The 13,570-nt window shown below is 37.5% G+C and overlaps 1 protein-coding gene across 1 annotated transcript in view; it reads right to left on the reverse strand.

Moving 5' to 3' along the window:
- Nucleotides 1–713: 713 nt before the first annotated feature.
- Nucleotides 714–13,570, reverse strand: part of CREBL2 (cAMP responsive element binding protein like 2) — a 29,502-nt gene continuing 16,645 nt past the window's right edge. Inside the window, exons 2-4 of the mRNA XM_086401964.1 lie at nucleotides 7,855–8,052; nucleotides 6,275–6,419; nucleotides 714–3,767 (exon numbers count right to left, since the gene is read on the reverse strand). Of these exons, the coding sequence (XP_086258090.1) occupies nucleotides 3,763–3,767; nucleotides 6,275–6,419; nucleotides 7,855–8,052 (348 nt within the window). The 3' untranslated portion in view covers nucleotides 714–3,762. The remainder of the gene's footprint in view (nucleotides 3,768–6,274; nucleotides 6,420–7,854; nucleotides 8,053–13,570) is intronic.

The following is a 13,570-nucleotide window of genomic DNA, read 5'->3' on the forward strand; positions in this document are numbered from 1 at the left end:
CAATGGCAGGTACCCTTTCCTGCACACGTGGCTTATCGAAGGGAAGGTGATTTTAGGCCCATCACTTCCTCAACTGTGTGCCCTTGTGCAGTCCACATTCTGTGGCAGTCCTGGCTTCGATTCACGATACTCTGTGATTAAGTAAAGTGGATGGAATAAGGGAAAAATGAACCAGGTTACCTGGCAGCCTGAAAACCTGCTCTATGCAGATGTTACTGCCAGGTGGAACATTAATTGTTCCTTAGTCTAATCAGTTTAGTTGCTCAGTCGTGTCCAACTCTTTGCAACCCCATGGACTGCAGCACTCCATGAAGGCTATTATTGCTAAAAAGAGCCTCCAGCTACACCATTCCAGGGATAGACATAATGATATAACTAAAAAGGCTTCAGAAACATAATACCTACAACACTACATATTTAGATTCTAGTCCATTAAATGTTTATCTTTAACAAATGACATTTTAACAACAGTCAAACCCAGGCACACTTAATGTAGTTCTTTACTAAAGAAGCAGTTTCTCATAACTCTATTTAGCCTATCAAATTAACTCTGGAAAATCATCCTTCCCCTTTTTTACAGATGAGGAAACAGTCTGAGGGATTAAATAATTCAAGGTGACTCAGAAAATGGATTCAAGACCAGTTCTGCCTAAATCTCTTTTTACTCTGCTTATACAGATACACCCCAGTACTATGAAACAGACAACCTGAGATAGCTGTGGTGAAGATATTTTATTTTTCATAAAAATATAATTGTACAATGCTCTTCAGAAAAAGGATTCCTTCAATGCCCCCAAATACCATGTGGTTTAGAATTAAATTTCCTCTCTTTTAAAACTAAAAATGTAATTGATAATATGCAACTGATTTTCTGATATATCACATTTATGTTTTTCATTTTTATTAGCCTTTAACTAAAGGTGAGCCCAGTTTAAATCTATACTTTTTATAATGAGTCAAATCAAGCCTATTACAATTCAAAGATGATAAAATAAAATGCTAAATGGTGATGCTCATAAATACTGTCAATTAGCTGGTAAAGAGTGATATGAATTTGCTGCAGCAAGATAAGATTCTGATTCAGATATATTAGAAAGATTTTAGATAAAATAGAAAAAAATTTAAGAACATCAACTATATGCTAAAATTTGACCTAGTCAAACTTATTCCATGTTATACTCAGTTGCTCTAATACACAGCAGGTCTGTGCTAAATTAATGACAGAATATGACTGGCCTAAATACATAAATATATCTCCCTCCTTACCTTCCTTTGGGAAAAAGGAAAAGTGCTCTGTCTACTCAGAGAGGCCTGAGTTCACTGACTCCCCCCTCTTTTGTTCTCTTTCTGTGTGTCTGTTGTCCTTACAGGTAAGTAAGAGATGCCAGGATTTCAGCTTGCTGCCCCCTAACTGGAATGGGGCGAGAAATGCTCCAGCTGTCTTCATCAGGGACGTTTATTAACGTGCTTCAGGGGGCCCAGGTGTGCAGCCTGCACAGAACCCAAAGCAATTGGAGCTTTCTTATTTAAGACCAATGAACTTTCTCTTGGTTTGATCTACTGCAAGATACCAAATAGACCGGTCTCAGAATAAACTCAAATAAATTATAATTTACTTTGACCCAAAATTACACATCCTCTACCTGAGGACAAAGTCAGTGCTCTTTCTTGTAAAGGGCAGCAGGAGAACAGCTTAAAGGAGCCAGTGATTTAAAATCACAACCAGAGAAGAAACACTTGGAGCACAATGGAGACATTCCATAGAAGAGCCACATTCATTTGGAATGTTTGCTTTGAAAACAACTCTTCTGGGGAATTCAAAAGGTACTGAACAAAGCAACAGAGAGTTAAATCTTGGGTTGTTTTGCAAAATAAAAATATACATTTGAGTAGACCAGATGGCAAAAACATAACCCATTACAATCTGAACACTGTATTTAAAACATTTAAATTCTCAAGTCCTGAATATTAACAATCTATCTATATTTATGATCCAAAAAAGACATTAAATACTCTTAAACCCCTAGTCCTCCAGAACAGAGAGACCCAACAGACTGGGCTAGTGGTTTATCAGCTGTCACAAAGGACTGGACTTGGGATCTGAGTCTGGGACCTACGCACGAGAGCACTTTAGGAACTCAGGGAGGCACTTAATTCCAACGCATGGCCTCAGAGAAGGGACGGAAGTACCTTGTCACCTGAAACTACGTGGTCCGTCTCATGTTCCGCCTCACAGACAAGCTAGACTAGAATGCCTCCTCCTAAACTAGTTTGTGACAAAACACATTATATTTGGAAACCAAATGTTTGCTTCCTCAGAGCAAAGAACAATTACAATTTAGCAGCAACGGAGACCACAACCTCCTTTTTTAACTACGCGAAAGAAAAGAGAGAGTGTTAAAGTGTCTCAGTGGGGACGTCAAAAGATTCCCAGGTCTGAGTGTACCATATGAGTGTGATTCCTCAACCATCATTCCATTTGGTAGCCAGGAAGAAAGCAAAGGCAGCTGTGATGGGAATTGGAGAAAACGCCTCTGCCCTCGCCCCTCCCACCGGGCCCCCTGACTGGCGGTGCTGGGTAAGACTCTGGCTCCAGTGCTTCACTCCGGAGCGGAGGCAGGGCCAGAGCCCAACCGGAGGCACAGCCGCAGTGTATTTCTCTCTGGCTCAGAATACATTCATAAGGAAACTCAAGTCAGGGAAGAAACTAAGTGTTCTGGTTATAGCTAAAGCCATTTGACCCACCAGCAATGTGTCCCTCGTTTGGTTCCGGATCTCCTGAGGCAGAAACTCCCATCTCAGCAGCTAATTTCATCCCACTGTCTTTAGAACAATTCTCCTAATTAGTTGACTACACAACGAAATGTGTGTGAACATTCACTCCTGCCCTCCCCCATATACATACAGAAACACATACAATAGAAACACACACATACATACATACTCTGGGTTGTCAAGATGATATATGCTGCTGAAATGCCTAACAGGTTATTTCTTATTTCAAAATAAAAAGTTTGACTGATTATTCTCCAAGTATGGATCAGGCCCTAATAAACTTGTATAAATACAGTTTGAAAAGACAGCAATTAAAGTTTTAAATAGAAGCTATCTTAAGGACTTTCTTGATGGATTTTGTTAATGTGTACATTATTTAAAACAGGCATATCATTATGGATTACAAAAATAGAAGTGTATATATTTGTTACTATATATTCACAGCTTATGCTGGAATGGCTCACAGGAGAAATCATGGTTCATGCAGAAAATAAACATGACTCAAGTAAATATAAAGAAATCAGATTAGGTCCATAAAAGGCTGAGGACTTAGTAGTTAGTCATCAGCCCATTTGGTTTCTCTTTGTAGGGCAATCAAGAACATGAAAGGAAATGACACCCAAACACACATACAAATACAATTACATGAAGTACATGGAAAGAATATAAATTAACCAGTAAAGCAATGTGGAGTTGAGGTGCAAAAATACAATCTTCACTCACTCTTTCTTTTCTTGTGCTTTCAAGCATCGCAACATGGCAATACCAACCAGAACGAGTCTGAATGTCTGTAAATTTTCTAAGTGTTGAAAATCAAAGCAAAATTCTTTGAGATCTATGATCACACATTTTGGTAGAAACTGCAGATTTACAGAGATGACTGAGCAGTAGGTAGTAAATGGAGCCAAGAAGCACAATCTTGCCTATTTATCCTCCATAGGGTCAGAATATTGGCTTCAGTCACTGACTCATCATTTCATATGATCTTCACCCTGAAAAGTAAAGTTACTAATGTAAGAATGTTTTCAAAGAGGTTTGGTTAATCTGTTTTAATACGCATTTTTAAAATTTAGTATCTACAGGAAGACTATTTTTAAATATAGACTGAAAGAAAACTGAACTGAGTGGCTTTTTTCCCATTAATTCCATTTAGATTAAGGCAAATATTACTTCATATAATAAAAGTGATCAAAAAGCCAATCCTTCAATTCCATAAAAAATTCTAAAAATAATTTTATTTATGTATTTATTTTTGGCTATGCTGGGTCCGTGTTACTGTGCAGGCTTTTCTCTAGTTGCGGTGAGCAGGAGCTACTGTTTGTTGCAGTGCACAAGAGTCTCATTATGGTAGCTGCTCCTGGGGAGCATGGGCTCTAGGGAGGTCAGGCTTTAGCAATTGCGGGTCCTGGGCTCCAGTGCACAGGCTCAACAGTTATAGCCCAGAGGCTAAGTTACTCCACAGTATGTGGGATCTTCTCAGATTAGGGATTGAACTTGTGTCTCAGATTCTTTACCAGTGAGCCACCAGAGAGTCTCTTCGTAACAATTTTTTTAAAGGATAAAAAATTTATAACATTTCCTTATAAAAAACAATCACAATGATGAACAAATCAACACATGACACCTTCATTCTAAAATACAGCCTCATCAACAAATGGTGCTGAGACAACTATATCTTCACATGCAAAAGAATTAAGCTGGACTTCTATCTTATACCACATAGAAATATTAACTCAATAGATCAATGATATGTAAGACCTAAAAGCATAAAGCTCTTAGAAGAAAACGTTGGGGCAAATTTTCACGACCTTGGATTTCACAGTGAATTGTTAGGGTACCCAAAGCATGAACAACAAAATTAAAAATAGATAAAATGGACTTCCTCAAAATTAAAGTCTTTTGTGCACCAAAGGACACTATCAAGAAAGTGAAAAGACAACCTATAGTATAGGAGAAATATCTGTAATCATATATCTGATAAAGGTCTAGAATCCAGAATATATAAAGAATTCTTACAACTCAACAACAAAATGAAGAACAACTCAATTAAAACATGGGCAAGGGACATACACAGACGCTTTTTTCAAAGATATACAAATGGCCAGCAAGCACATGAAAAGTTGCTCAGCATCATTAAGGAAAAATGGAAATCAAAACCACAATCAGATGCCACTTCACCAGGAAGGCTACATTTTTCAAAAATGAAAATAAAAAGTGTTGGCAAGATGCAGAGAAATGGGAAACTTCATATACTGTGGTGGTAATGTAAAACATTTCAGCTGCTGTGGGAAATAATTTGTAGTTCTTCTAAAAAATACATAATTACCATATGACCCAGCAATTCCACTTCTGGTATACACCCAAAACAATTGAAAACGGGCACTCAAATGTATACTTATACACGCATGTTTATAGTAACACTGTTTGCAACAGCCAAAGGTAGAAACAAATATCCATCAATGGATAAATGGATAAATAAATTGTGGTATACATGTATAAGAGAATATTATGCAGTCATAAAATGGAATGAGATACTGATACATGCTACAAAGTGGATGAACCTTGAAAACATTATGCTAGCTCATTCAAGAAGCCAGACACAAAAAAGTCACACACTTATGAGTCCATTTATACAGAATATCCAAGAACAGGTAAATCCACAGAGACAGAATGCAGATTCATAGTTACCAGGACCTGGAGGGAGGGTGACAGAGTAACCACTAATGAGTTTAGAGTTTTCTTTTGTGGTGATACAATGTTTTCTAAATAGACAGAGGTGGTTGTTGTACAACAGTGTGAAAATCCCAAATGCCTCTCAATTGTTACTTTAGAATGATTAATTTTATGTTATGTGAATTTCTCCCTAACTAAAAAAAAATCCTTACGGTGATGGGCTACTGAAATAGATAGAGCCTGAGCTAGGTGAGGACAGGTTCTACCTACAGCTGTGTGACCCTGGGCACCTTACCAAGCTCCTGTACTATTTCTTTATCTATAAAGTAAAAAGTACAATTATACTTAACGCAGTGATTGGAGGAAATAATTAAGATAAATATAAGTGAAAGTACTTTGTAAATCAAAATCAAAATAAAAGGTATTGTTATTATTAACAATAACTAGGGGATTCCCTGTTGGTCCAATGGTTCAAACTTGGCATTTTCACTGCTGTGGGCCTGGGTTCAATCTCTGATTGGGGAACTATTACCCCACAAGCTGTGCAGTGAGGCCAATAATAATAATGACAACTACTAGAATGGTATACTCTCATTTATCGACGAACTCTACTTTTTAAAATTGCCATGAATTTATCAGCTGCTCTTTATAGACCCCATGTATAACACATTTCAATATTTAGAATATAATGCCATTTCACTTGGTTACCAGTGTATTACAAATGACATCACCATTTTATTTGAAAACACAGCAAGGGAAGCGGTCAACAGAAAGCCTATTTTGAGTCACTCCTCTGAAGATAAACTCTTCCATGTACCGTACTCACAGGAGTTGCTGTTAGCGTCTGTCTTCCCAGCTTTCATGTGCCTGCTTGAGTTCTGCTGAGATTTGCTCTGCTCTTCTCCAGTGAGTAGGGCCTTTATTTCAGAAGGGATTTTACCTTGGTCCATTGCCATGCACCACTGCTTGTACTGAAATATGTAAAATATAATTGAGTAAAATTCTACTAGTCAGGTAGAAAATCCTAGACAGAACAACTCCCATAACTAGAGGTCAAACTGGCTGCTGGCAACCCCACCTTCTACTGTATTCCTATTCATGACCTAGGACATGGATGAGGCCTGCTATCTTCAGAAAGGAGGGTGAAAAACTACCACTGAATTTCCTTGTGATGTGCTGGAGTACTGCTCAGATGTAAAAGGCCCCTCTGGCTAAAATACCACCTCCCTGTGGAGTGCCACGGGAGAAGGCAATGGCACCCCACTCCAGTACTCTTGCCTGGAGAATCCCATGGACGGAGGAGCCTGGTAGGCCGCAGTCCACAGGGTTGCTAAGAGTTGGGCACGACTAAGCAACTTCACTTTCACTTTTCACTTTCATGCATTGGAGAAGGAAATGGCAACCCACTCCAGTATTCTTGCCAAATTTAACTGGAGAATCCCAGGGACAGAGGAACCTCTTGGGCTGCCGTCTATGGGGCTGCACAGAGTCGGACACGACTGACGTGACTTAGCAGCAGCAGCAGCAGTAGAGTGCCACACATCAAAATTCATCTCTTTGTGCTGACTGTCACATTATTATTTCCACTTCTAAAGTAAGTAACTTTGTAATTTCCTTTCTCTAGTTCATAAATATTCACTAAATATCTACTTTCTACCAAAGTGTATACTATAGACTTTGGGGGTATAAAAGATTAGTCAATCCAAAGATTAAGTCCTCCAGTGGCTTACACTGCAGGAGGTAAAAAAATAATTTATTAAAAAAAAATTTATAAGTTAAATTCAGCATATTAAAAAAAAAAGTCTGCTGAATAGTGTGCATCTGGACTCTCGCCATGCCCCAACCTGACCTTCTAAAAAGCTGGGGCAGCCTGTCCCCATGTTAATGATCATGTTAGCTACATCTTTCTCTTTTCCAACCTATCACCTCCTCCCCTGAGCTTACAGTACTATCGAGGTTTCTATTCTCTTGAAATCTGAATGAATGAATAAAAGCAGGCCTAATAGTACCGTACAATGCATATTGTTACATATTGTTATACTGCTTTTTCCACTTAGCAATATATTGTGTCTTTCCATATCAGTACATACACATGTGCACTGTGATTTTCATGGGCTACAAAGTAGTCCAATATATGAATGTAGTATGATTTATTTAACCAATCCCTGACTGTTGAGCATTTGGGTTATTCTCCTTTTTGTCTCATATCGTAAATAATCCCTTAGTGAAATAGTCACTTTCTACTCCCACCAAGAACGTATGAAAAATGAGTATTTCCCTATGTTCTCTCTAACAGATAAATATTCTCTCTCATGTTCATCAACTGTATAGCTGAAAACTCGTATCTTCAGGTTTTCATACAATTTAGGTTGACTGTTTCGTACATTTACTGACAGGCTTTCTCACCATTTCCAGTTCCTCTCTAAGAGCACAAATGGCTCTTTCCCGGCTGGATACCAATTCTTCCAAATACTGATACCGCAGTTTTTTCCTGGCCCGGCATTCTCTTGCACTCTGCCGGCTCCTCTCGAGTTTTGCCTTCAAGTCAATTTTGGCTGGCTTTCGACCACGTTTGCCGGGCTTCTTCACTTTACCTCCAACCACCTTCAGCAAGAGAAAGTAGTCGTCATTTTTTTTCCTTAGTTCTGAGTCTAGGAAAGTGACTGTGGCTGCATATTAGCAAGGAAAACATTTACAAATAAATAGAGCCCACGGAACTAAGAAAGCACGATCCCATCAAATGCCTTATGATTCTTTGCTTCATATTTTTTTCTGATACTTTTCACACCAAGAATAGGGAAGAAACAGTGTAAGTGTTCATTATTTCTACTAAACTTTTTTCATAATAAACTTTACATAGCTTTATAGTAAACTTTGGGTTTCTCTGGTGGCACAGACAGTAAAGAATCCACCAGCAATGTGGGAGATGTGGGTTCGATCTCTGGGTTTGGACGATCCCCTGGAGGAGGGCAAGGCAACCCAGTTCAGTATTCTTGCCTGAAGAATTCCCATGGACAGAGGAGCCTGGCAGGCTATAGTCCATGGGGTTGCAAAGAGTCGGACACGACTGAGCAACCAAGCACACACTCATAGTACACTTTATGAACCATAAGCAGCTGGATAACAAGAAACTGCCATTACACATTTTGTTCACAAATTATTTTTATTAAGAAAGTCATAAGTAAATAAAAATCAGTATTGAAAAGTGTAAGTTCAGTATGATCTCAATCTCACAAAACAACACGTAGAAGAAAGGATCTTAACCAAAGGTCAGTGAGGACTTTTCCAATAGGTGTGATTAGAAAAAGCTTCTTTCTCATCTGTATTTTTAATTATTTTCAGTATTTATAATTAGAAAAATATAAAATTTCTATTTAAAATTGGGTGTATATATAAATAAGTACGTATCCTAAGCAATTTGGCTCTCAATTCCCTCTTCAAATTTGTTGAGCCCAAAGGAACACACGGGAAGACCCTGACATTTTCGGGATAATTCTCTCCTGCCATTAGAAGTCTATAATTATAACCCTGGGACTGTCTCAGGAGATTCTGCCTGCTCCCACTGGTGTCACAGACATCCTCTCAATACCCCTGCTGTTCAGTTACCTGCACAGGCATGGTTTTTTGGTGACTGGCAAAGTAATCTAATCTTCTTCATTGTTTAGCTTTGGAGTTTCCCCAAGTTCTTACACAAGATATAACTATGAGATAAAGGTAATGAATTTTAAAATACATGAACCTGAACTTATACATCAAATGAATTTCCTTTAAAGGAGTCACTTTGAAAGGGGTACATTTACTCCAATGAATAACCTTTCTTGAAAGCTGCTTTTGGAGCCAGTTTCTTATAGGCCACAACACAATACACCATATTACTTTCAAGTAATACATTATTCTTTAAATTCCCAAGCAATCTGATTGTCCACTTTGTTTATCCAATGAGGTTACAAATGATGTCTAGTTCTTTCTGAAGATTACCTTCAAAGAATAAAAATGTTACAACTTCAGTATACTGAAAGGGATATTACTGAGGCTTTAAAAGTTAAAGTTAAGTCGCTCAGTTGTGTCCAACTCTTTGCGACCCCATGCACTGTAGCCCACCAGGCTCCTCCATCCATGGGATTCTCCAGGCAAGAATACTGGAGTGGGTTGCCACTGCCTTCTCCAGGGGATCTTCCCGACCCAGGGATCGAAACCAGGTCTCCCGCAATTGCAGGCAGACGCTTTAAAGGCAATTTTAAAAGAGAAGATGAAAAACTCAAACACTGGCAAATCATTGAACTAAATGTAGAAGTCTTAACTAGGTAACAAAACTTAAAGGATCAATCTTCATTTGGATATTAAAACTCTGATTTGTTTGTATGCTTGAAATCACCATTAATACTATACACCAACAATGCCCAGTACCTTGTAAAGATCAGATCATTGCTTAGTATCATGGTTAGATCAGGAAAACCAAATTTCATATGTGAGTCAGCTACATTTACCAAATCCTGTGTCACAATATGACAGCTAACCATTGCATCCAGCATTTTATAGAGTGGCTCTGAAATGAGACTGAATACTCCGAGGCTCTTGGAAAAAAAATCTTTCCTTTCTACCACCATCTTCAAAGCTAACTGCTTCAGTGCTACTCCCAAATTAGTTTGAACTTTTCAAAAACTGGTCTTTTAAAGCTTTCCTATTCTGTATCATCACGTTTTTTAAATTTCAGTATAATAATATACACGCCTGGGAACTTTTCTTCACAGTTAAGTATACAATTAGCAATTGCTGGGTAACTAGTTGATCCAAGTATTACTATGGGCTAAATTTTAAATTATGCTTATCAACTGTGCAATTTTAATAAAGTATTTTGAAATCACCCTTCATTAAAACAAAGTATATTTGCTATTGATAGTTTTTAAAAAGCAATATGCTGCTAAGTTACTTCAGTTGTGTCCAACTCTGTGCGACCTCAGAGACGGCAGCCCACCAGACTCCCCCGTCCCTGGGATTCTCCAGGCAAGAACACTGGAGTGGGTTGCCATTTCCTTCTCCAGTGCATTAAAGTGAAAAGTGAACGTGAATTTGCTCAGTTGTGTCCAACTCTTAGCGGCCCCATGGACTGCAGCCCACCAGGCTCCTCCATCCATGGGATTTTCTAGGCAAGAGTACTGGAGTAGGTCGCCATTGCCTTCTCCCAAAAAGCAATATATTTATAGCCTAAACCCATGTCCTTAGTGAAATAAATGGTAATCACATCTATTCTTTATATAGTAAAATGAGTCATCAATCACACACCATTACAAACCAGTATCTTCATATATTGCTGTTTTTAATTAATTAATTCAGGAATGGAATTCAGGAATGGCGCCTTTGAGAAGTCAGAAGGACATAGTGTACTGCACAAACTTCACTGATTTTTTTTACACAAACTTAGTGTAGTCATAAAAATCAAACAAAAGGTATAACCCTTTGTTTAGTTTTCACAGAAGTAAAATATTTAAATTGCAACTATTTCCTTTTTTTTTTTTTAATTAGAAAGGCAGAGTAAATAAACCCAGGGTTCCTGTACTTTACATCATCTGTAAAATTACATTTAAGACCACATAACCACCACTTCTCTAGCTTAATTTTTCCTCAGTCAGTAATAAACTGAAATTTTGGCTTTTGGTGCCAGCTAAAATCTGATTAATGTACCAGTTTTCAAGAGAGTCAAGCACATCACAGGATTATTGTAAATCTTAAGTAAAATAATGTATGAAAGCACTTTGTTTAAAAAAGGAGGGGATTATCATCATACAAACGCAGGTTAGTATAATAGTTGCCTTAACAACTGAACTTTACGTATTTCATACGCCATAAACCTTGGGGGATGGATAAGGGAAGTTAATTAGAAATGAGGAACCAGGAACTAAAACTGAAATCAACCCCACGAATTCCTTAAATATGTCTGAAACAAAAGTTATTCTTATCAATGCTTCTTAAAATTTTCATAAATTCAAAGGCAACCACACACTCTCATTCTCTGAGGAAGCACATTAATGTGGCTAAATAAAAGTACTAATTTGTGCACAACACCGACTCCAAAGAAAACTATTAAAATAACTCTCCAATTTAACTTTTTTTTCTGTTCTAATTTTACTTCTACTAACACAGGACCACATAAAAGTTTAAACAGCTGTTTTTAAAACAGTGTACTTTATCCACCATCCATTTTACCTCCTTTTCCTCCCCAAGACATATTTGTTAGCTCAGGACAGAAGGTCCTAGGGGAAACACTCACAAGGCCTGTGTCCCTAACACCCAGCATTAAGAAAAGCAACCTGCTAGCCAATGCTTTTTCTTGCTCTGCACAGCAAACTTATTTAACAAAGGCAGGATATTAGGGATGTTAGATTTCAGTTGCGTGTTGCATGCGCTCAGTCATGTCTGACTCTTTGCAACCTCACAGACTGTACCGCCAGGCTCCTCTGTCCATGGAATTTTCCAGGCAAGGATACTGGAGTGGGTTGCCATTCCCTTCTCCAGGGGATCTTCCTGGCTCAGAGACTGAACCCACATCTCTTGTGTTGCCTGCATTGGCAGGCGGATTCTTTACCACTGAGCATTCTTTACCACCTAGGGTTTCACAATGAGTTCACAATAAATGTTTAATAAATATGACAGATAAAACACAAAAGACAGACTTCCCTGGCCGTCCAGTGGTTAAGACTTCACATTTACAATGCAGGGCGTGCAGGTCTGATCCCTGATCAGGGAACTAACATCCCACATGCCACGCAGCCAAAAAAATATATTAAAAAATAAATAAAAATTTTAAAAAACCCACAGAAGACATTCCTAAGTAACCAATGAGTCATAGAAGAGATCACAAGGGAAATCAGAAAAATACTTTGAGATGAATGAACAGGAAAATACAACATACCAAAACTTATAAGATACAGCTAAAGCAGTGCTCAGAAGTAGCTACAAACACCTAAATTAAGAAAGATTTTAAAGGCAATAACCTAACTTTTTACCCTAAGAAACTAGAAAAAAAGAGCAAATTAAACTGAAAACAAGTTGATGGAAAGAAATAATAAAATCAGAGTAGATATAAATAAAACAGAGAATGAAAAAACAATCAAAACCAAAAGTTGGTGCTTCAAAAAGACCAACAAAATTGACAAACCTTTAGCTAGACTGATCGAACAAGAGAAAATGTTCAAAACCCTAAACTCAAAACTGAAAGAAAAGACATCACTATTACCTTTACCAAAGTAAAAATGATTACAAGAGAAGACTATGAAAAATTGTATGCCAAAAAACCAGATAACCTAGTTGAAATGGACAAATTTCTAGAAAGATACAAAGTAGCAAGAGTGACTCAAGAAGGAATAAAAAAATCTAAAAAGACTTATGACAAATAAAGAGACTGAAAGAGTAATCAAAAAATTTCCCATAAAGAAAAGTCCAGGTCCAGGTGACTTCATTGGTAAATTAACCAAGCATTTTAAAGAATTAACACTAATTCTTCACAAACCCTTCCAAAAAAACAAGAGGAAAGAACATAGCAAGTTCATTCAATGAGCCAAAATTAGCCTGATAACAAAAAACCAAGATATAAGAAAACTACAGACCAACATGTCTTAAGAATATAGATGGAAAAATCTTCAATAAAATACTAGCAAACTAAATCTAACAGCATATAAAGAGGATTATATACCATAACTGGATGATTTATCCCAGGAATAAAGGTTGGTTTAACAACCAAAAATCAATTAGTGTAATATACCATATCAATAGGAGAAAAGACAAAAATTACATGTTCATCTCAACAGACTCAGTAAAAGCACTTGACAAATACAACACCCTTATATTATTTAAAAAAGCAAACCTTCAAAAAACTAGGAATAGAAGGGAACTTCAACCTGGTAAAGAGCATCTATGAAACAAACACCCACAGCCAACATCATGTAGAGGTGAAAGACTGAAATCTTTCTCCAAAGATCAGAAACAAAACAAGGATTCTGTCCTCTCCAGTCATGTCTATTCAACATTGTGTTGGAGGTTCTAGCCACAGCAATCAAGAAAAAGAAAGAAGGCATTCAGATTATAAAGGAAAATTTCTATTTGAGGATGATATGATCTTATATAC

This window comes from Bos grunniens, chromosome 5, assembly GCF_055505025.1.
Source record: "Bos grunniens cultivar Pamir isolate PY7600 chromosome 5, Bosgru_T2T1.0, whole genome shotgun sequence".
Lineage (NCBI taxonomy): Eukaryota > Metazoa > Chordata > Mammalia > Artiodactyla > Bovidae > Bos > Bos grunniens.